The 23,849-nt window shown below is 41.3% G+C and overlaps 3 protein-coding genes and 2 pseudogenes across 7 annotated transcripts; 1 reads left to right on the top strand and 4 right to left on the bottom strand.

The window, feature by feature from the left end:
• Positions 1-28: 28 nt before the first annotated feature.
• Positions 29-1,562, bottom strand: LOC108039252 (annotated as a pseudogene).
• Positions 1,495-3,697, bottom strand: LOC123037967 (histone H1.10-like). Of its 5 annotated transcripts, none has more exons than XM_044461018.1 (2): positions 3,647-3,697; positions 1,495-2,051 (listed from the first exon to the last, which is right to left on the bottom strand). In XM_044461018.1, exon 2 carries the CDS (start codon positions 2,023-2,025, stop codon positions 1,645-1,647), a length of 381 nt encoding a protein of 126 aa, XP_044316953.1. In that variant the 5' UTR covers positions 2,026-2,051; positions 3,647-3,697; the 3' UTR covers positions 1,495-1,644. The 5 variants fall into 5 exon arrangements, with proteins under 5 accessions (XP_044316953.1, XP_044316954.1, XP_044316950.1 ...); XM_044461019.1 differs by lacking the exon at positions 3,647-3,697 and adding an exon at positions 3,470-3,499; XM_044461015.1 differs by lacking the exon at positions 3,647-3,697 and adding an exon at positions 3,294-3,344.
• Positions 3,698-4,849: 1,152 nt separating this feature from the next.
• LOC123038013 lies at positions 4,850-6,783 on the bottom strand (annotated as a pseudogene).
• Positions 6,784-11,381: 4,598 nt separating this feature from the next.
• Positions 11,382-13,040, bottom strand: LOC108043509 (39S ribosomal protein L38, mitochondrial). The gene is made up of 5 exons (XM_017122255.2): positions 12,841-13,040; positions 12,620-12,775; positions 12,189-12,546; positions 11,840-12,138; positions 11,382-11,777 (listed from the first exon to the last, which is right to left on the bottom strand). The coding sequence occupies exons 1-5, from the start codon at positions 12,989-12,991 to the stop codon at positions 11,491-11,493; spliced, it is 1,251 nt and encodes a 416-aa protein (XP_016977744.1). The 5' UTR covers positions 12,992-13,040; the 3' UTR covers positions 11,382-11,490.
• Positions 13,041-13,405: 365 nt separating this feature from the next.
• LOC108043510 (mpv17-like protein 2) lies at positions 13,406-14,519 on the top strand. The gene has a single exon (XM_017122256.2). The coding sequence runs from the start codon at positions 13,673-13,675 to the stop codon at positions 14,432-14,434; it is 762 nt and encodes a 253-aa protein (XP_016977745.1). The 5' UTR covers positions 13,406-13,672; the 3' UTR covers positions 14,435-14,519.
• The last annotated feature ends 9,330 nt before the right edge of the window (positions 14,520-23,849 follow it).

Here is a 23,849-nt window from a genome sequence, read left to right as displayed (position 1 = left end):
CATATTTATTTAGGCTATATCCACGTAGTTGTAGTTTGCAAAAGAGGCAACCGTACTCTAGCGACTCATTTACTTCCAGTGAATAAAAAACAAACTTGTTAACCACTATTACCCACAAACCTAACAGCATTGCATCCCTAATAGTCCTGAACCCGTCCGGTGCCCAGACGCTGCTTCCGGATCTCGTGTCTTCAGCCACGAGGGTACATCGCGAATGGGATGGGCGTTGGGGAAGCGCAACGACTGCTCCGGTCCTTCGAAGGGGTGTGTTTTGGCCAGCTTCCGTTCCAGGTACTCCTTGTTGACCTGCTTTTGGTCGCGGTGCTTGTCCATGTACAGATTGAAGGGCTGTTTCAGCGGGAAGAACTTCTGGTCGGCCAGATACGGCTTGGGGAAGTCGTACTCGTAGACTGGCTCCTTGCTCTCTGCGCGATAGATGCCAAATTATTACTGTGAGATCTGACGAGATCGCCACCGCTTAACTCACTTAAGACATCATGGTACAAATGGGTCAGCGACTCATCCCAGTTGGTCTGATAGAAGGCCAGGCCAGCCGGCGTCAGCTGCTCTTGGTGCTGGCGATAGAAGTCAAGGGTACTAAAGGTGCGCTTCTCCAGGTTGTTGTAGTCGGCATCGGCCAGCTGATAGGAGCCGAGATCCAGACGCGCCTCCTGCTTGTAGAGCACGAACACCATTCGCTGGTAGCCCACGCCGCGGGGCGGAAATGGCGGTAGATACTCGGCGAGCACCTGGCCATCGCCCACCTTGCCGTTGGGTATGTTGGCACTGCAAAAGACGGTTCAGGAATGGCGTCCTCTTCAGAAAAAAACTGAACTTACATGAACCAATGCAGGCATTCCGCCGTCGCGTTTGTGTAGTGCGCATCGGGATTGGTGGCCAGCAGGGTCCAGTAAGTGTCCTGGCCGGCGGCTTGCCCGGTGATGGGGTCCAGCAGGCCATCGAAGCTGATCTGCGGCGCCTTGGCCGCCTCCGCCGGCTTGATCACGTTGCCATTGTAGACGGGGGCCAGACTGTCACCGTCCACCTCGTAGCTTATGCTGAGCGGCACCCGGGGCACAAAGTAAGCGCTGCCGAAGAGGTGCTCGAATATGCCGTAGTGATCTGCAAGCAGACGCAGATCGTGCTGGCCCGTGGTCTTTACGTAGGTCCGCTGCACCTTGTCCAGGTCAATGATCACTGCGGGCAGGAGATAGGGGAACAAAATAAGCGATTGTGGGTACACCTTCCCATGATCCCTGGCTCCACTCACACTTGTTGGTGCGCGCCAGCTGCTCCAGTTCCTTGCTGGACCGCTGCGCCTTCAGGTGCTCCAGTCGCGCCTTTAGTTGCGCCGATCGCGACTCCTTCAGCTGCGGGAAGCCAATGTTGATGCGGGCCGCCACCTCTGGATCAGTGGCGGTCTCCTCTGCGCCAAGGATCGCACCGGCATGGCGGTGACCCTGGAGCAGTGTCGAGTGGTGGTCCGCGAGTTCCAGTTGCCCTACGCGCTTGGTACGATGAGAAGGTGAGTTTTGAAAAGGGAATAGGGATGAGTAGATCCAAGTCGGGTTTTAACTGTCTGAATTTTGTTAACCCTCTACGCTACAAAACAGGATATGTTGATTAGGATCCTATAGGAATAGGTCACTTCTTCTTGGGCTTTGCACAAGCCGCCTTCTTGGGCTTTGCAGCCGCCTTCTTTGGCTTTGCACAAGCCGCCTTCTTGGGCTTTGCAGCCGCCTTCTTTGGCTTCGCACAAGCCGCCTTCTTTGGCTTCGCACAAGCCGCCTTCTTTGGCTTCGCACAGGTCGTCGCCTTGGCCCTCGCAGGACTTTTTAGCTTCACAAACCTTTTTCTTTTTTCCACAGACATTGGCTTGTGCTTTGCGGATGCTCGCTGTGTCTTTACGCGCGGTGTGGCCTTACGCTTCCTGCCTCCCATGTCACATCCTCTATCGGTTTGCGGAGCGTCACTCTCATATTCCTCGCTCGATGTGGGGTAAAAATATGTATCGGACCTACCCATGTTTACTAAGAAATTTGTTCTACTATCTGAAAGGAAAAATACGTTGATTTAAACTGAAAAATACCACTGGATAAGTTTTCTTCGTGAGAACTTGCGACAAAATGTGGACGTGTACTGAGTTATGGGAAGCAAGTTAAATAGTAAATATCTGATCGGGCTCACAAGGGTTGCTATGGTTTAAAAGTTGTATGGGACTGTCACAAAACAATTTCTTAAATGAAATTTGTAAATTGTTTAAACAATTTGAGGTGTTTATTCGTCGAAATACGGACGTGTACTGAGTTATTGGAAGCAAGTTGAATAGAAAATACCTGATCGGGCTCACGAGGGTTGCTATGTTTTAAAAATTGTATGGGACTGTCACAAAACAATGTCTTACCGATTATACAATTAAATGAAATTTATGAATTGTTTAAAAAAATTGAGGTGTTTATTCGTCGAAATACGGACGTGTACTGAGTTATTGGAAGCAAGTTAAATAGAAAATAGCTGATCGGGCTCACGAGGGTTGCTATGTTTTAAAAATTGTATGGGACTGTCACAAAACAATGTCTTACCGATTATAAAATTAAATGAAATTTATGAATTCTTTGAAAAATTTGAGGTGTTTATTCGTCGAAATACGGACGTGTACTGAGTTATTGGAAGCAAGTTAAATAGAAAATACCTGATCGGGCTCACAAGGGTTGCTATGTTTTAAAAATTTTATGGGACTGTCACAAAACAATGTCTTACCGATTATAAAATTAAATGAAATTTATGAATTGTTTAAAAAAATTGAGGTGTTTATTCGTCGAAATACGGACGTGTACTGAGTTATTGGAAGCAAGTTAAATAGAAAATAGCTGATCGGGCTCACAAGGGTTGCTATGTTTTAAAAATTGTATGGGACTGTCACAAAACAATGTCTTACCGATTATAAAATTAAATGAAATTTATGAATTCTTTGAAAAATTGAGGTGTTTATTCGTCGAAATACGGACGTGTACTGAGTTATTGGAAGCAAGTTAAATAGAAAATAGCTGATCGGGCTCACGAGGGTTGCTATGTTTTAAAAATTGTATGGGACTGTCACAAAACAATGTCTTACCGATTATAAAATTAAATGAAATTTATGAATTCTTTGAAAAATTTGAGGTGTTTATTCGTCGAAATACGGACGTGTACTGAGTTATTGGAAGCAAGTTAAATAGAAAATAGCTGATCGGGCTCACAAGGGTTGCTATGTTTTAAAAATTGTATGGGACTGTCACAAAACAATGTCTTACCGATTATAAAATTAAATGAAATTTATGAATTCTTTGAAAAATTGAGGTGTTTATTCGTCGAAATACGGACGTGTACTGAGCTTGGAAAGCAAGTTAAATAGTAAATACCTGATCGGGCTCACAAGGGTTGCTATGTTTTAAAAATTTTATGGGACTGTTACAAAACAGTGTCTTACCGATTATATAATAACATGAAATTTATAAATTCTTTGAAAAATTTGAGGTGTTTATTCGTCGAAATACGGACGTGTACTGAGCTTGGAAAGCAAGTTAAATAGTAAATACCTGATCGGGCTCACAAGGGTTGCTATGTTTTAAAAATTGTATGGGACTGTCACAAAACAATGTCTTACCGATTAAAAAATTAAATGAAATTTATGAATTGTTAAAAAAATTGAGGTGTTTATTCGTCGAAATACGGACGTGTACTGAGCTTGGAAAGCAAGTTAAATAGTAAATACCTGATCGGGCTCACAAGGGTTGCTATGTTAAAAAAATTGTAAGCAACAGTCTCAAAACAAGGATTGCTTTGATTTAAACAATTTTATAAGACTTGAACCTCTCTCAGAGGCAGGTCATGTGAAATGAGTTTGAAGCGTGGGCGTTGAGTTAGTTTCAGCATGCCACTTTTCCGCTGATCACATGTCGTCTTACTCTGGACGGGGTTTCCATCGATCACTCTGCCACGGTTAAGTACTTTGGGCTTACCCTAGACAGGCGACTTACCTGGAAGAAGCATTTAGCATATTGGAGCTGCTGTGCTCCCACTCGGCAAAAAGCTTGGAAGATGAGATGGCTGATTCGGTCGGGCAGTGGACTATCGCTGACGGCGAAATCAAAACTTTTAAGGCTATTTTGACGCCTACCCTTTCTTGGGGAATCCCATTTTGGGGCACTGCCTGTAACACCTCCATAAAACTATAAGAATAGTGCCCAGCCAAAATTTTATGACATGATGAACGCCCCTTACTATATACGAAACTCCACTAAAATTTAATTGAAAAATATATTTATTGTTAAATAATTCAATTCTGCTCTTCCATTTTATTTCAGTGAGGGAACGCGCATGGATAACGTACTCAAGAACATTGGGAAGCGGAAGTATGCCTTCAATCGAACTCAGGTCTCTTTTCTGCCGGCCATGTACAGGCCACCAGTTGGTAGCTACGGCAAGGCGCAGACTTAAGGGCTCCACTCGGGATCCCCATCCGAATCCAAATGTCCAAATGTAGAGCGGTCCGGTCGATCCAATGGCGGTCAAGTACTGAATGGACATGGGACAACTTAACACAGAGATATGTATATCAGCGAAGCGAAGCAAAACAAAACGTATAAAACTGTGCCAAAAATACATACAAAACAATTTAACCAATTTTGCGCGAGGCAAGCAAAACATAGAAACAAGTGAGAGGAAATAATAGGTAACTAATTAAATTAGCACATTGAAGGAGTCACTTCCGGACAATTGTTAACGCATCACACAATTCCAATTCCAATTCGGTAGTATGACCCGCTATATCCCCCTTCCCATATTTATTTAGGCTATATCCACGTAGTTGTAGTTTGCAAAAGAGGCAACCGTACTCTAGCGACTCATTTACTTCCAGTGAATAAAAAACAAACTTGTTAACCACTATTACCCACAAACCTAACAGCATTGCATCCCTAATAGTCCTGAACCCGTCCGGTGCCCAGACGCTGCTTCCGGATCTCGTGTCTTCAGCCACGAGGGTACATCGCGAATGGGATGGGCGTTGGGGAAGCGCAACGACTGCTCCGGTCCTTCGAAGGGGTGTGTTTTGGCCAGCTTCCGTTCCAGGTACTCCTTGTTGACCTGCTTTTGGTCGCGGTGCTTGTCCATGTACAGATTGAAGGGCTGTTTCAGCGGGAAGAACTTCTGGTCGGCCAGATACGGCTTGGGGAAGTCGTACTCGTAGACTGGCTCCTTGCTCTCTGCGCGATAGATGCCAAATTATTACTGTGAGATCTGACGAGATCGCCACCGCTTAACTCACTTAAGACATCATGGTACAAATGGGTCAGCGACTCATCCCAGTTGGTCTGATAGAAGGCCAGGCCAGCCGGCGTCAGCTGCTCTTGGTGCTGGCGATAGAAGTCAAGGGTACTAAAGGTGCGCTTCTCCAGGTTGTTGTAGTCGGCATCGGCCAGCTGATAGGAGCCGAGATCCAGACGCGCCTCCTGCTTGTAGAGCACGAACACCATTCGCTGGTAGCCCACGCCGCGGGGCGGAAATGGCGGTAGATACTCGGCGAGCACCTGGCCATCGCCCACCTTGCCGTTGGGTATGTTGGCACTGCAAAAGACGGTTCAGGAATGGCGTCCTCTTCAGAAAAAAACTGAACTTACATGAACCAATGCAGGCATTCCGCCGTCGCGTTTGTGTAGTGCGCATCGGGATTGGTGGCCAGCAGGGTCCAGTAAGTGTCCTGGCCGGCGGCTTGCCCGGTGATGGGGTCCAGCAGGCCATCGAAGCTGATCTGCGGCGCCTTGGCCGCCTCCGCCGGCTTGATCACGTTGCCATTGTAGACGGGGGCCAGACTGTCACCGTCCACCTCGTAGCTTATGCTGAGCGGCACCCGGGGCACAAAGTAAGCGCTGCCGAAGAGGTGCTCGAATATGCCGTAGTGATCTGCAAGCAGACGCAGATCGTGCTGGCCCGTGGTCTTTACGTAGGTCCGCTGCACCTTGTCCAGGTCAATGATCACTGCGGGCAGGAGATAGGGGAACAAAATAAGCGATTGTGGGTACACCTTCCCATGATCCCTGGCTCCACTCACACTTGTTGGTGCGCGCCAGCTGCTCCAGTTCCTTGCTGGACCGCTGCGCCTTCAGGTGCTCCAGTCGCGCCTTTAGTTGCGCCGATCGCGACTCCTTCAGCTGCGGGAAGCCAATGTTGATGCGGGCCGCCACCTCTGGATCAGTGGCGGTCTCCTCTGCGCCAAGGATCGCACCGGCATGGCGGTGACCCTGGAGCAGTGTCGAGTGGTGGTCCGCGAGTTCCAGTTGCCCTACGCGCTTGGTACGATGAGAAGGTGAGTTTTGAAAAGGGAATAGGGATGAGTAGATCCAAGTCGGGTTTTAACTGTCTGAATTTTGTTAACCCTCTACGCTACAAAACAGGATATGTTGATTAGGATCCTATAGGAATAGGTCACTTATTCTTGGGCTTTGCACAAGCCGCCTTCTTGGGCTTTGCAGCCGCCTTCTTTGGCTTTGCACAAGCCGCCTTCTTGGGCTTTGCAGCCGCCTTCTTTGGCTTCGCACAGGTCGTCGCCTTGGCCCTCGCAGGACTTTTTAGCTTCACAAACCTTTTTCTTTTTTCCACAGACATTGGCTTGTGCTTTGCGGATGCTCGCGGTGTGGCCTTACGCTTCCTGCCTCCCATGTCACATCCTCTATCGGTTTGCGGAGCGTCACTCTCATATTCCTCGCTCGATGTGGGGTAAAAATATGTATCGGACCTACCCATGTTTACTAAGAAATTTGTTCTACTATCTGAAAGGAAAAATACGTTAGATTTAAACTGAAAAATACCACTGGATAAGTTTTCTTCGTGAGAACTTGCGACAAAATGTGGACGTGTACTGAGTTATGGGAAGCAAGATAAATAGTAAATATCTGATCGGGCTCACAAGGGTTGCTATGGTTTAAAAGTTGTATGGGACTGTCACAAAACAATTTCTTAAATGAAATTTGTAAATTGTTTAAACAATTTGAGGTGTTTATTCGTCGAAATACGGACGTGTACCGAGTTATTGGAAGCAAGTTGAATAGAAAATACCTGATCGGGCTCACGAGGGTTGCTATGTTTTAAAAATTGTATGGGACTGTCACAAAACAATGTCTTACCGATTATAAAATTAAATGAAATTTATGAATTGTTAAAAAAAATTGAGGTGTTTATTCGTCGAAATACGGACGTGTACTGAGTTACTGGAAGCAAGTTAAATAGAAAATAGCTGATCGGGCTCACAAGGGTTGCTATGTTTTAAAAATTGTATGGGACTGTCACAAAACAATGTCTTACCGATTATAAAATTAAATGAAATTTATGAATTCTTTGAAAAATTGAGGTGTTTATTCGTCGAAATACGGACGTGTACTGAGTTATTGGAAGCAAGTTAAATAGAAAATAGCTGATCGGGCTCACAAGGGTTGCTATGTTTTAAAAATTGTTGGGACTGTCACAAAACAATGTCTTACCGATTATAAAATTAAATGAAATTTATGAATTGTTTAAAAAAAATTGAGGTGTTTATTCGTCGAAATACGGACGTGTACTGAGTTATTGGAAGCAAGTTGAATAGAAAATACCTGATCGGGCTCACAAGGGTTGCTATGTTTTAAAAATTGTATGGGACTGTCACAAAACAATGTCTTACCGATTATAAAATTAAATGAAATTTATGAATTCTTTGAAAAATTGAGGTGTTTATTCGTCGAAATACGGACGTGTACTGAGTTATTGGAAGCAAGTTAAATAGAAAATAGCTGATCGGGCTCACAAGGGTTGCTATGTTTTAAAAATTTTATGGGACTGTCACAAAACAATGTCTTACCGATTATACAATTAAATGAAATTTATGAATTCTTTAAAAAATTAAGGTGTTTATTCGTCGAAATACGGACGTGTACTGAGATTGGGAAGCCAGTTAAATAGAAAATACCTGATCGGGCTCACAAGGGTTGCTATGTTTTAAAAATTGTATGGGACTGTCACAAAACAATGTCTTACCGATTATAAAATTAAATGAAATTTATGAATTGTTTAAAAAAATTGAGGTGTTTATTCGTCGAAATACGGACGTGTACTGAGTTATTGGAAGCAAGTTAAATAGAAAATAGCTGATCGGGCTCACAAGGGTTGCTATGTTTTAAAAATTGTATGGGACTGTCACAAAACAATGTCTTACCGATTATAAAATTAAATGAAATTTATGAATTGTTTAAAAAAATTGAGGTGTTTATTCGTCGAAATACGGACGTGTACTGAGTTATTGGAAGCAAGTTAAATAGAAAATAGCTGATCGGGCTCACGAGGGTTGCTATGTTTTAAAAATTGTATGGGACTGTCACAAAACAATGTCTTACCGATTATAAAATTAAATGAAATTTATGAATTGTTTAAAAAAATTGAGGTGTTTATTCGTCGAAATACGGACGTGTACTGAGTTATTGGAAGCAAGTTAAATAGAAAATAGCTGATCGGGCTCACGAGGGTTGCTATGTTTTAAAAATTTTATGGGACTGTCACAAAACAATGTCTTACCGAGTATACAATTAAATGAAATTTATGAATTCTTTGAAAAATTGAGGTGTTTATTCGTCGAAATACGGACGTGTACTGAGTTATTGGAAGCAAGTTAAATAGAAAATAGCTGATCGGGCTCACAAGGGTTGCTATGTTTTAAAAATTGTATGGGACTGTCACAAAACAATGTCTTACCGATTATAAAATTAAATGAAATTTATGAATTCTTTGAAAAATTGAGGTGTTTGTTCGTCGAAATACGGACGTGTACTGAGTTATTGGAAGCAAGTTAAATAGAAAATAGCTGATCGGGCTCGCAAGGGTTGCTATGTTTTAAAAATTTTATGGCACTGTCAAAAAAACAATGTCTTACCGAGTATACAATTAAATGAAATTTATGAATTGTTTAAAAAAAATTGAGGTGTTTATTCGTCGAAATACGGACGTGTACTGAGTTATTGGAAGCAAGTTAAATAGAAAATAGCTGATCGGGCTCACGAGGGTTGCTATGTTTTAAAAATTTTATGGGACTGTCACAAAACAATGTCTTACCGATTATACAATTAAATGAAATTTATGAATTCTTTGAAAAATTGAGGTGTTTATTCGTCGAAATACGGACGTGTACTGAGTTATTGGAAGCAAGTTAAATAGAAAATAGCTGATCGGGCTCACAAGGGTTGCTATGTTTTAAAAATTGTATGGGACTGTCACAAAACAATGTCTTACCGATTATAAAATTAAATGAAATTTATGAATTGTTAAAAAAATTGAGGTGTTTATTCGTCGAAATACGGACGTGTACTGAGCTTGGAAAGCAAGTTAAATAGTAAATACCTGATCGGGCTCACAAGGGTTGCTATGTTTTAAAAATTGTATGGGACTGTCACAAAACAATGTCTTACCGATTAAAAAATTAAATGAAATTTATGAATTGTTAAAAAAATTGAGGTGTTTATTCGTCGAAATACGGACGTGTACTGAGCTTGGAAAGCAAGTTAAATAGTAAATACCTGATCGGGCTCACAAGGGTTGCTATGTTTTAAAAATTGTATGGGACTGGCACAAAACAATGTCTTACCGATTATAAAATTAAATGAAATTTATGAATTCTTTGAAAAATTGAGGTGTTTATTCGTCGAAATACGGACGTGTACTGAGTTATTGGAAGCAAGTTAAATAGTAAATACCTGATCGGGCTCACAAGGGTTGCTATGTTTAAAAAATTTTATGGGACTGTCACAAAACAATGTCTTACCGATTATAAAATTAAATGAAATTTATGAATTCTTTGAAAAATTGAGGTGTTTATTCGTCGAAATACGGACGTGTACTGAGTTATTGGAAGCAAGTTAAATAGTAAATACCTGATCGGGCTCACAAGGGTTGCTATGTTTAAAAAATTTTATGGGACTGTCACAAAACAATGTCTTACCGATTATAAAATTAAATGAAATTTATGAATTCTTTGAAAAATTTGAGGTGTTTATTCGTCGAAATACGGACGTGTACTGAGCTTGGAAAGCAAGTTAAATAGTAAATACCTGATCGGGCTCACAAGGGTTGCTATGTTTTAAAAATTGTATGGGACTGTCACAAAACAATGTCTTACCGATTAAAAAATTAAATGAAATTTATGAATTGTTAAAAAAATTGAGGTGTTTATTCGTCGAAATACGGACGTGTACTGAGCTTGGAAAGCAAGTTAAATAGTAAATACCTGATCGGGCTCACAAGGGTTGCTATGTTAAAAAAATTGTAAGCAACAGTCTCAAAACAAGGATTGCTTTGATTTAAACAATTTTATAAGACTTGAACCTCTCTCAGAGGCAGGTCATGTGAAATGAGTTTGAAGCGTGGGCGTTGAGTTAGTTTCAGCATGCCACTTTTCCGCTGATCACATGTCGCCTTACTCTGGACGGGGTTTCCATCGATCACTCTGCCACGGTTAAGTACTTTGGGCTTACCCTAGACAGGCGACTTACCTGGAAGAAGCATTTAGCATATTGGAGCTGCTGTGCTCCCACTCGGCAAAAAGCTTGGAAGATGAGATGGCTGATTCGGTCGGGCAGTGGACTATCGCTGACGGCGAAATCAAAACTTTTTAAGGCTATTTTGACGCCTACCCTTTCTTGGGGAATCCCATTTTGGGGCACTGCCTGTAACACCTCCATAAAACTATAAGAATAGTGCCCAGCCAAAATTTTATGACATGATGAACGCCCCTTACTATATACGAAACTCCACTAAAATTTAATTGAAAAATATATTTATTGTTAAATAATTCAATTCTGCTCTTCCATTTTATTTCAGTGAGGGAACGCGCATGGATAACGTACTCAAGAACATTGGGAAGCGGAAGTATGCCTTCAATCGAACTCAGGTCTCTTTTCTGCCGGCCATGTACAGGCCACCAGTTGGTAGCTACGGCAAGGCGCAGACTTAAGGGCTCCACTCGGGATCCCCATCCGAATCCAAATGTCCAAATGTAGAGCGGTCCGGTCGATCCAATGGCGGTCAAGTACTTAATGGACATGGGACAACTTAACACAGAGATATGTATATCAGCGAAGCGAAGCAAAACAAAACGTATAAAACTGTGCCAAAAATACATACAAAACAATTTAACCAATTTTGCGCGAGGCAAGCAAAACATAGAAACAAGTGAGAGGAAATAATAGGTAACTAATTAAATTAGCACATTGAAGGAGTCACTTCCGGACAATTGTTAACGCATCACACAATTCCAATTCCAATTCGGTAGTATGACCCGCTATATCCCCCTTCCCATATTTATTTAGGCTATATCCACGTAGTTGTAGTTTGCAAAAGAGGCAACCGTACTCTAGCGACTCATTTACTTCCAGTGAATAAAAAACAAACTTGTTAACCACTATTACCCACAAACCTAACAGCATTGCATCCCTAATAGTCCTGAACCCGTCCGGTGCCCAGACGCTGCTTCCGGATCTCCGTCTTCAGCCACGAGGGTACATCGCGAATGGGATGGGCGTTGGGGAAGCGCAACGACTGCTCCGGTCCTTCGAAGGGGTGTGTTTTGGCCAGCTTCCGTTCCAGGTACTCCTTGTTGACCTGCTTCTGGTCGCGGTGCTTGTCCATGTACAGATTGAAGGGCTGTTTCAGCGGGAAGAACTTCTGGTCGGCCAGATACGGCTTGGGGAAGTCGTACTCGTAGACTGGCTCCTTGCTCTCTGCGCGATAGATGCCAAATTATTACTGTGAGATCTGACGAGATCGCCACCGCTTAACTCACTTAAGACATCATGGTACAAATGGGTCAGCGACTCATCCCAGTTGGTCTGATAGAAGGCCAGGCCAGCCGGCGTCAGCTGCTCTTGGTGCTGGCGATAGAAGTCAAGGGTACTAAAGGTGCGCTTCTCTAGGTTGCTGTAGTCGGCATCGGCCAGCTGATAGGAGCCGAAATCCAGACGCGCCTCCTGCTTGTAGAGCACGAACACCATTCGCTGGTAGCCCACGCCGCGGGGCGGAAATGGCGGTAGATACTCGGCGAGCACCTGGCCATCGCCCACCTTGCCGTTGGGTATGTTGGCACTGCAAAAGAAGGGTCAGGAATTTCGTCCTCTTCAGAAAACTGAACTTACATGAACCAATGCAGGCATTCCGCCGTCGCGTTTGTGTAGTGGGCATCGGGATTGGTGGCCAGCAGGGTCCAGTAAGTGTCCTGGCCGGCGGCTTGCCCGGTGATGGGGTCCAGCAGGCCATCGAAGCTGATCTGCGGCGCCTTGGCCGCCTCCGCCGGCTTGATCACGTTGCCATTGTAGACGGGGGCCAGACTGTCACCGTCCACCTCGTAGCTTATGCTGAGCGGCACCCGGGGCACAAAGTAAGCGCTGCCGAAGAGGTGCTCGAATATGCCGTAGTGATCTGCAAGCAGACGCAGATCGTGCTGGCCCGTGGTCTTTACATAGGTCCGCTGCACCTTGTCCAGGTCAATGATCACTGCGGGCAGAAGATAGGGGAACAAAATAAGCTATTGTGGGTACACCTTCCCATGATCCCTGGCTCCACTCACACTTGTTGGTGCGCGCCAGCTGCTCCAGTTCCTTGCTGGACCGCTGCGCCTTCAGGTGCTCCAGTCGCGCCTTTAGTTGCGCCGATCGCGACTCCTTCAGCTGCGGGAAGCCAATGTTGATGCGGGCCGCCACCTCTGGATCAGTGGCGGTCTCCTCTGCGGGAAGATATGTGGTTATTGCCGGTGATTGGTGACTCTGAGTGGTTACATCAACCGCTTACCTCGCACCCGCTGCTCCAGGGAACGGGCGACGCCGGGCGGCTTGCCGCGGATGGTGTGTCCTTGGCGGGTGCCTGTCAGCAGGACGCTGGCCTGGGCACCGCGGACGCCCTGGTTTAAGCCGCTTTTCATTAACAAATTACTGAACGACATGGTTTTGTAATTTGCAGGCGGCCCGTTCAGTATATACGTGATGAAAAAAATATACCGTTTGGTTCTCAAAAATATACTTTTTATACCATTATTTAAGAATACCATGAATATACCACAATTTGGTATGGTGTTCTCGCCAAACTTACCCAAAAAAAAACAGCTGTGGAATACTTTGTGTTATCGAGGGAAAACTATTGAAAGCGAGTGGACTCAGAAATGGAAACAAGACTTTTGCTTAGAAATGGTTTAAATTATTTGAATTTATTTAGGTGGTTTGGTTTTTCTTTATTATAATATATATATATTATATATATATACCACTAATTAAATTGATTACCAAGTCACGAGTGCGATAGTTCAACTATCTGACAAACTATCGATGACACTTATGCTGTCCCTGGTCAGCCCAGCTGTTTTTGCCACTACACGTGATAGTTGTTTTTGTTGTTGTTGCTGTTGCGTGTGTCCGAATTGCCTTTCAAAAGTCAAATCAACTAACAAAATTCGGAAAACCATGTGTATAGCTTTCTAAACTTACCCCAGAACCACGAGAATATCCCTATTTGGACACCACCAACACTATGGCTGGCCCGCGGGCGGTGGGCATGTAAATATCGCAGACCGGCCAGAACCAAAAAAGAAAGGAACCCCTTGAAGATTGAGAAATCCCAGCCGGACAGCATGCAATCCCTGCGCAGCTGCCCGGCCCGTGGCCTAATCCTCTCCAGCGCCATCCGCGGCCAGCGCAGCCTGCGGATGAGTTGGCCACGGAAAAGCGGCGCGCCAGGAGGAGGAGGAGGAGGAGGCGGAGGAGGAACTGGAGGAGCTGCTCCACCTGGTGCGGGTACCACCTCCACCGGAACCATCGGCTTTGCTGCGCTCCAAAAGCTGCGGGAATGGCATACGAGCGCCTTTAGCAGCCGGTTCCTGCTCTTCACCAACGTGGGCATCTCGCTGAGCCTCAGCTGTGTGGGCGACATCCTCGAACAGCATCTGGAGATCTATTGCGGCGAAATCGAGCGCTTCGAGTCCACCCGCACCGCCCACATGGCCATCAGCGGCGTGACGGTGGGCGTGATCTGTCACTATTGGTACAAGATGCTCGATAAACGAATGCCTGGACGCAGCATGCGGACGGTGGCCAAGAAGATCGTGCTTGACCAGCTGATCTGCTCGCCCATCTACATCACGGTGTTCTTCGTCACACTGGGCCTGCTGGAACGGAAGGACAAGCACGAGGTGTGGGAGGAGATCAAGGAGAAAGCCTGGAAGCTGTACGCCGCCGAATGGACAGTGTGGCCGGTGGCGCAGTTCGTCAATTTCTACTGGATCCCCACCCATTACCGCATCTTCTACGACAACATCATCAGTCTGGGCTACGACGTGCTCACGTCGAAGGTCAAGCACAAGCAGTCGCACTCGCACCTGAAGAAGATTCCCTAACCCTGCGCCAGCCTCTTCCCTTGTAACTATTTATTATCAAAGCGAAAACCTTGTAAATACAGACGAGATCCCGTGTACAGACCAAGCAACTGTGTATTAATCATAACGGTTGCAACGTTTGATTGAGCTGGCCAATTAGCCAACAGGTCAACCAGTTTGGAAGCTCACTGGCAACCGGTTGCAATTCTTTGCCATAAAGGACCTGCGAGTACGAGTGCAATGCTCCGGGCGGAGAAGGAACTAAGGAAGGAAGCCCGTGCCGATGACGCACATCCAGTTTGGCGAGGGCGATAAGATTCTCCCTCTAGCAACAGCCGAGCTAACAAACATGCGATGAGATGAGATTGGAGGCGATGGGGATGGCGATGCCAAGCCTACCTTCTAAGTTCTCTCCACCTGATAAGCTCTGCTTGGCAGCCGCCTTAAAAATAATAATTTATAGAATCCATAACCATATTACTGATAAGGGGCTAGTAAACGCATCATTAGAAAATATATGTAGCTATAAATATAGATAGACACGTGAGGCTTTCTATTCTATAACTGAACTCACGAATTACCAACTTTGCTGCTTTGACTTTCAAAGATTCTTACTGAAATTAATCGGAGGTGTGTTGAAAGCTTTAGGTGATTACACAGTGATGAAAAAAATATAACAACAACAGTATAATGATATTAAATTTGAGTGTATGGATTAATGACAATTAATGTATACATTTTGTTGTTTAATTTTTAAAAAGATTAGTTAAATTTGTAAATTGTAATATATGCAGGTATATCTATTGTCCTTTTTATATGAATTACAACGTGTGAAAGCATTTGGGTTTTTGAAAAACAACGGATAATATGAGTATATTACTCGATTTTTGTGTCCTTATATTTCGGCCCAAGAGAATCTTATCAAGACATGAAAAATATTTTGGCAACCCGTCATCCTATCTCCAGCACTTCCATACGCGCGACTATCTATGTATATATGGATATATATATATATATATATATACCTACCTAGCTACCTATATATATATATATATATATATATATATATATATATATATATATATATGGATCGGGAGTGCGTGGAGAGTTCTGTCAAGTGTTTCTTCCTCATATCCATTAATGAAATGAGCAGCTGCCAGGTCTTATCTCGTCGACTTCTCTTTTTATTTCCACGGCGTTTAATTAGAATCGTGCTTGACATTGATAATGAAAGTTGCCAAATAAAAAAGAACTAAGCAAAACTCATTTCAATGCCATGTGTGGATGGCAACAAAATCGAGTTCCTTTTGGGAAAAAAAAGCGAATAAATTCCGAATTTCTTGGCTTCGCCTCGCATCGATTTGAATGTATTTCGGTTGAAATGTATTTGAATTTTGACTCTGCTTATTTTTTGCATATATGTATGTATTTGTGTCTGGTCTGGTGAATCGGAAAACAAGACCAGTTGGGACCTTTTCGAACCAGTTTTTTGGCGGAGAAGATTAATTCTCTACTTGGTCTCGCTACCTAGCAACCTAATCTTGTTTGTTTGAGGCCGCCTTTAGCAAAAAATAAGAACCAATACCGTTTGGAATTTGATTTTATAATGAAAGTTTGCCAGTCGTCTATACAAAACAAAAGAACTTAAACAAGTTTTTAATAATAAATTCACATTTGTTATTTTTAAAGAAATTTCTTAAAGATATATTTTTCATTTTTGTAATTTTTGTATATTTGTAAAATCATTTTAATCAAAACTTCCTTACAAATAATAATTTTTTAAATGTAAAGTTTTAACATTTGAATTATTTTGTTAGGTATAGCTCAAGAATTGATCTAAAGATCTTGCTTATGTTTACGAGGCGTATACGTGATATGTAAGTCAGGGTAATCATCCTCATAATTGGTCGAGTTTGAAAGACTTTTTAGTTCTTATTATCGTATCTGCTGACGCACTGCGTCATCTGTCATGCATAAATGCGTGAGATAATCCACTTCCATCGCTCTAAGCGGATTGGTCGAATTTCAGGGCTCGTCCGCTTGTTATTCTCGCAATAATGATAAAAATACGAAAATACAGATGAAGAAAAAACGGTCACAGATATAAGCTATATTAATTGTGTTGTAGTTTTTTTCCCAATGATATGGTATCAAATAATTGTGATTTTATAATATCAAACCCAATAATGATTTCAATTTGGTTCAAAAATGTTAATTTTAATATAATATACATTATGTGAATAATATGATATTCGGGAGACCAATTTTATCTTTAGAGATTTGAAACCACTAAAAAATGTCTTAAAAAGTATGCCATACAAAATTACTTTAAGATACCAGAGGGTTCTAGAGAATATTGATTCTATGGTTTTGAAGTTACTGTATCAGACATGAAATGATCCAAATTCTTGCGGTGTATGGGTACATATATGTGCTGCATGCTGGTTATATAAAGTAAGCCCGGCGGGGGGTAATGACTATCGGAGCCGAAAGAGCGAAAAAGTGGAGAGCAACACACGCGCAAAGTTTTGTAAAAGAGCCAAAGAAGCCAAAGAGTCGCGACGGGCAAAGAGCGCGAATAAATAATAAATTTACGCAACTCGCGAACAGGTGCCACCCATACCCATACTTTGGCCCATGGAGATCTCGATGGCGGTGTTTCGGTGTCTCTATGTATAGCATTTAAATTGGACACTATGGTCTGACGATCCGGCGATCCGACGGGCTGAGTGACTGACTCTGCCAACTAGGCACATTTTTTGTGTGCCGCGTTATTCGTTTCTGTCGCTTTGGGTTTATTTTACACATTTTTTTGTTGCTAAAATTCGAGTGCCTCACAGCCACGCGCAAGTAAATTGTTACTCCGCCAAAAGGTGGGTGTGTGGGTAACTCTTTAGCATTAATTTGGATGGCGAGAGATTCGCGAAAATATGATCAACTAGTGGGTGCTCAGTGGATGGGGAAGACATCGGGAGGAGGTTGCCCAAAAGTAGGCAATGCCTGCTGGAAAGGAAATACACAATTTTTTTATTTCCGGGATCGCGCCATTTAGTTACAAAATTAAAAAATATATTTACAAGCTATTTACTCTAGCCATTTATAATATTCGTAGAAAAACCTTTTAGTTTAGTTTCCGAGTCTAAAGAAATTAGTTATAATACAAAGGTAAAAAAGAAGCAAACGTAGGTTTAAGCATTAAAAACATTAAGTCTACGTTCTTTTAATTTAAGTGTATTAGCAAATACCGACATACATTTCATGGTTTTCTTCGAATTTAAAAAAAAAACTCGACACGATGGTTAAATCTAGGAACTATTACACTATTACCTATTTAAAAGTACACAAGTTATTACCATTACTGAGTAGTTAATCAATGGATTATCCTGCCCTATATTCCCTTATGATACCCTTTAAGTGTCGAATGGCGGCAACAAAAGCCGGCCAAAAAGTAAAAGCTTTTATAACAGAAAGCACCCATACAAACCAAATGAAACATTTGAGCATAAAACAAATACATATACTTCTGGTATATTCTTGTTGTTCAACTTTGGAGAGCCACACGTGTCGCCGACGCGCCATTAAAAGATATAGATACATACCATTCAATATCAGTCCAATGGATCTTACTCCTTTTCGGCAAGTCCAATAATATTGGGGGCTTGTCTTGAGCACGCGAGTTTGTCACGAGTTGATCGTTAAAAAGATCGTAAAACGTTATGATTGTGGCAATTTTGCTGTTTCCCCTTTCCTACACCTTCTTTTGTATATAATGTATTTTTTCTTAGTTTATTTTTGCAACCGTCCCCAACCTTGAAAAAGCGTAAGCTATATTTTCGGAGGGGTATGATAGGGGGTGGTGCGTTAGCGAAAAGAAATGAAATCAATTAGAGAGATAGTCGGGGCAGCTGGTAAACAGCAGATATTCTGTTCTTTTTTTCTCAGAACCGCAACTCTTCGTTTATTTGCACTGCGCTATTTTTGAATGCTAAAGATCGACAGTGAAAATTCTGAAGGGGCCTGGGACCTTGAGCAGTAAAAAATGTGTTCAGAGATGCGGACAAGAAAATAAAGAAAGCTCGCGTAAGCAAATAAATCACTTGGACTACGCCCACCATTTTCGGACATCATAAACATCACAGTACATATGAGTTTTCACAGAAATGTGCTGACCAGAAGTTAATCCAATAATGTGGAGAGCGAAAATTAATAAGTGATTTTTCTCCAGATCAATGATCTCTCTTTGGCTTTGTTGACATTGAAAGAGATAAATTAATATTCTCATAAATATTTGCTAAGATTACACAGAGGATTCAAGTTATATATTAAGATAGGTTAAAATGAATTATCAGATCATAAGAAAATTGTAAGGGTTTCCTAAACTCTAGTGCATATGGGTCAAATTAATTTATAATATCCTAACTATTGTCAGAAATAACATTTAGTTTTTTTAAAAAACCTCCGCCAGATTCTTAAGTTCTTAAGATTATACAATACTTTGATATTTGAGTTTGCTTAAAGAAACACATTATTTATAAGAAGTCTATAACTTTGAATGGCGAAAAACTTTAAAAGTTTTCTGCTAAACAAAAAGCAAACATCAATCCACTCTCCAGCATTTGTGGACTATTTGATCTTACTTAACAAGCCCAAAAAACCGAATTAAGAATATTATAATGAGACACATTCGAATGACAAAAATAAATAAGTGCCTAATAAATGTCCAAATAAATTCGCAATGCATAACAGCCGCTTGCGGGGAAATGCAAATAAATCAGAGAAATCGCCTGACCAATTACCGCCAGTTGACATCCGTATTCATATCCAGGATGACTTGCGGATCCGTAATCAGAGCGGATGACTAAATGCCTTATCACTGTTGTTTTGCCGTGAATGATTATTTTTCAGGGATAGGGGAAGTAGTATCTCTGTGGCGATAAAACCGCATTCATCAAACCGCCTAACCGATCGCGATCATGTGCTCCTGTATCTGCTCCCGTATCCGTATCTGTATCTTTTTCGGCTTCTGTTTCGGTGGGCGGGACGGGTCGGTTCTGATGACAGCCAAAGCCCCGGAAACGTGTATCTTGTGATCGTACGAGGGTGTGGCAGATAGCTGATAAGTGCCCTGAGGTATTTTTTATTTGGGGGGCGTGTGTCGGGCTCTGACGTCAATGGATCGGTAAGCCCCAAAGAGATATGATCATCCTGGCAAAAAGGCTTTCAAGGAACACGAAAGGATATCCTTGTGGAATTTGTAACCAAATCAGAATTGTCGTGCAATCCATACAAATTAAACACCTTAATAATTCCTTTTTGTAAAACGATATTTTTGATTTAAAAAATCAAAGAATAAAAGCTCATATACTGGCATATAATTAATCAATTTGTTTATTTTTTTACATTTCGCCCAATTAAAAATAATTTATCAATTTCTTCAATATGTTTACCTAATATATTCACTTTTTGCTGATAAACGAAAAATTTGTATTTTGTTTTACTTTATCAACACATTTAAATGTATTAATTACCTACTTAAAATACTTATTCGCTTTAATAAGTAAATGTTTTGAATAAAAATACATTTTAGTAAAAATATTAAAACATGTATATTAAAGATACAAAATAGAGAAAGAAAAGTCCATGATGAAACTAAACTTAAATATACAAATTTTTTGAAAGCATTTTAAGGGGTTCTTGCTTATATAACATTCTTTAGTTTTAAAAAGATCAATGAAATTTGGGATTGCAAATTGGAGCTGAATATCGGGCGGGGCTGGTCATCCGATTGGAACTGCGTCGTTGTCGGTGAACCCGGAGAACCCTTTAGCACACAGTGTTTTTTGTGTTTTGTGTTTTGAATTAGTGAATCGAATTTAGTTCCCTGCAAACGGATCGCGAGGCGACGCGTGATCGATTCCATTCCAATTGCAATTACCTCGACACAGTTGGGTGCGATTAAAGCGGCTCGGTCCGAGAACCGCGAACTCGGATTTGACGTCACCGCTGGTACGCCCCTGGCCCCCAATGCTCCCTTTTCGAGTGCGTAATTTGCCAATTCGAAGACGTAGTGCAGCAGTGGGATAAAGTGTGCCTTGTTAAAGGCAGAAAATATTTACGAAATATCTGGCCCAAAAAATACCACAAATCACAAGAGGCTTGGAATGACGCGGTCGGCCGTCAAGGTAACGAAAACAAACTCTCGCAGAAAGGCATCAAAACAATAACAATAACAGAATGATTGTAACGCCAGGGCGAAAACAAGTCAACTAAAGCCGGGAAAAGTAAAGGTGACCAACTGGTAGCGGGGGGTTAAGGCGAGCATATTGCGCATACGCCGCTTGGTACGCGGTCAATAACGATACTTACAGCTAACTGCAAAATGATGATACCTGAAAATGAATAACAACTGGTTAGTAAACAATATTGTAAATAGTTATGGAAATAATTATTCGCAGTAAGAATTCGTTATATTAAATTAATATTAATATTAATATTACATTTAATTTACATAAGTTGTTCATGGCGGCATAAAAACTATTTATTTTATATGATATACCTTATTTGATTTTAATATAATATAAAATATGAATTGTAATAAGCCTTTGAGAGAGTGTCCATATTTTTAGAAAAATCAGTTTTTATGAACTTCTTCTAATGTGCAGTGTATTTTACAAAATCTTTTAAAGACCTTGCAACTACTATTAATTTGCGCACATCTGTATGTATCTGCATCTGTGTTTGTATCTGTATCTGTGACTGTGACTGTACGAAAAGTGGGCCCGTTTCAGCGAACGGGCCTCCAAAACACTCACACTCACACTCACACACATGTGCAGAGAGTGAGATACGCGACACACCCCTCCATCTCACAGATACAAAAGCACAAACACACTCGCAGACTTTTAAAGCGTCCTTGATCGTGCACAAAAACAATGTAAGCAGTGGAAGCAGTGCAGGCGGTTCATTGACTTTTGCTCTCGTTTTACAAGCCAGATAATTATAATGTAATGTGCCGATGGGAAGTGATTTGCAAGTAACCCCAACCGAAACCCACTATTTTTCTCTCAGTGATCGATACCTTGACTGGCTTGTTTTTCTCGTGGCTTCGTTACGTGTTTCGCTGGAAATCGTTCATTTTATCAGACTGTTTTTTCCAAATCTGCTGTTGTTGTTGATCAGTTGGCTTTTGCGCTTTAATTTTAATTATAAGTTGATAGTTTTTAATAATTCTTTTGACTATTACGAGGACCTCTATAGCTCGGCCTACGAACTGGCACAAGACAAATTTAAGGCATTGAAAGCATAAGTGGTAAAAACTTAAGCTATAGAAGATATTTAGCTATAATCAAAAAACCATTCTCATTATTATAAAAAATAAAGTATGCAGTACTAAAAATGTATCTTGGAAATTATTAGTTAGGAATTTAATTTAATTATCAATAAAATAAGAAGAATGTGCACCGTATCCTTTTGTAACACACATTTGTGGTAAACTAACCCCTTGATTTTTTGGTAGCAATAAAATTTTAATTAACACAACCAAATAATCGCAAAAATGAAGTTCTTTCGATAAATGGGTTTTCATTTAAAGTGTGGAACTTTGTTTTCAAATATATTGATTATAAAAGTTGGAATAAATATATAAAACAGACATGAGAGCTTAAAAAACAAGTAAAGAACTTCGATTGTATTTCTTTATCTGTAGAACTATGTGAATTTTCACCTTGAGCATACGTGTAATAACAAAAACAGAACCAGGTCCTTGTGGAGATATACAAGGTCGCCCGCAAAAAAATGAGTATCCGGATGACCCAGTGACCACGGAGCAGCGAAAACTGGTCACCGGGTGACCGAGTGAGATGGAGCGACCATCGCCTATCTCGCCTTGGCTCGTCCATTGACATTGAAAGCCACTAATTTATTTGTTTATCAACCAGTTGAGAGCGGCGAGAAGCATCTAGCATTACAATTATTTCAAGAGAGCCATGTAATCTATACATATGTGTGGACTATATCTCTTCCTGCGGATCGTTCCTCTCTTAAGTTACAGCCACATGGCGTGAAAATCCCAAGAAAACTTGAGTGCTCTTATCAGCTGCTGATCGTGATGCAGCTAATTTAGATATTGCATCAGCCAGGATTAGAGAGGGACTTTACTGCGTTTTTATTTTCTGTTACCTTTCTCAAATCTGTTTTGCACAATCTGTTGGGCACACACAACAAATCCAAGTCTTATCAGTTGGGAAACTACGAGCAGGAAAACAGGAAAATAAAAAACCAAATGAAAACGTGCACGTCATGTTTTCCACATTTTCCAGCCCATCGTTTTGCGTGGCAAAAAAGAACAAGAAGTAGGCCAGGTAGCAGGAAATGGAGGAGGAAGTGGCTGATGTTGATATCATGTGTGCGTCAACAAAAATATGAATTTTCCAGGCCAAAATTTATTAAGACGCACCATTCCAACTTTTAGTTTCTTGAATTGAATTTTGATAAGTCGAACTTTTTTTTAAATAATTCGTCTCTATTCCTAAAGATATATTATATTTGCATTTTGTCTATCTTAAAGCCTATATGGACTTCTTCAACTCGTAATTGTGTTTAACCACCATTTAAATTTTTAAAAAATAATTACTACTGTTCTATTTAGTAAATGACAAAATTTATAAATCCCCCGCCAGAAGCTTGGTAAATGTAATACATATATAGTTTAATTTTTATGTATATATTCAATACCATTGTATCCAATGATATTCCTTGATAAAATAACTACAATTCTTTAGATACAAGCCTAAGTTTAAAGACACGTGTACTTAAAGATATAGATATATAGATAATAGTAGCTATTTCATTGTTTACTCACTTTTAATGAAAAAGTACACACAAGCGGGGCAAACAAAGAACTAGAACCAGAAGAGAGGCCATCGAAAAATCCAAGACTCGACTCTAAGCAAATATGTCATGAAAGCAAAAACATTTCAACAGAAAATAATTGCTTAAAATTGTCGAGGCAAAATCGAAAACGAGCAAAAAAATAAAAGGCAGCTAAAAAACGTGAAACAAAAACACGCCGCCGGCCGAAAATCGACGATCGCTGCGCCCAAATAAGTACGCAGCCCATGGGGGTACACCCCCCAACATCTCCGCCCCCAAAGCCCCTCTTTTTTCGGGGGCAGCAACAAGACGTACTGCCGATTGATCGGTCGTAAAAAACCCGAAAACCAAGAGATTCGGTTGGGGAGCGAACGAAAAAACATTCGATTTTCGGCACCTTATGTTTTTGCTGCACTGATAAAAAATAACTTTATTAAAATGGAAACTGCTATAATGGGAACTACTTATAATGGTTAAAAAAAAAGCATTTCTTTACATCAATTAATTGTAGTCATTATAAAAATGGTTATTTCCAATTAATTTGCTGATAACCATTTCACAACGT

The sequence above is a fragment of the Drosophila rhopaloa genome, unplaced genomic scaffold, assembly GCF_018152115.1.
Source record: "Drosophila rhopaloa isolate 14029-0021.01 unplaced genomic scaffold, ASM1815211v1 contig_3, whole genome shotgun sequence".
Lineage (NCBI taxonomy): Eukaryota > Metazoa > Arthropoda > Insecta > Diptera > Drosophilidae > Drosophila > Drosophila rhopaloa.
Note: the sequence above shows the minus strand (reverse complement) of the source record. Positions and strands in the feature narration are given on the sequence as shown.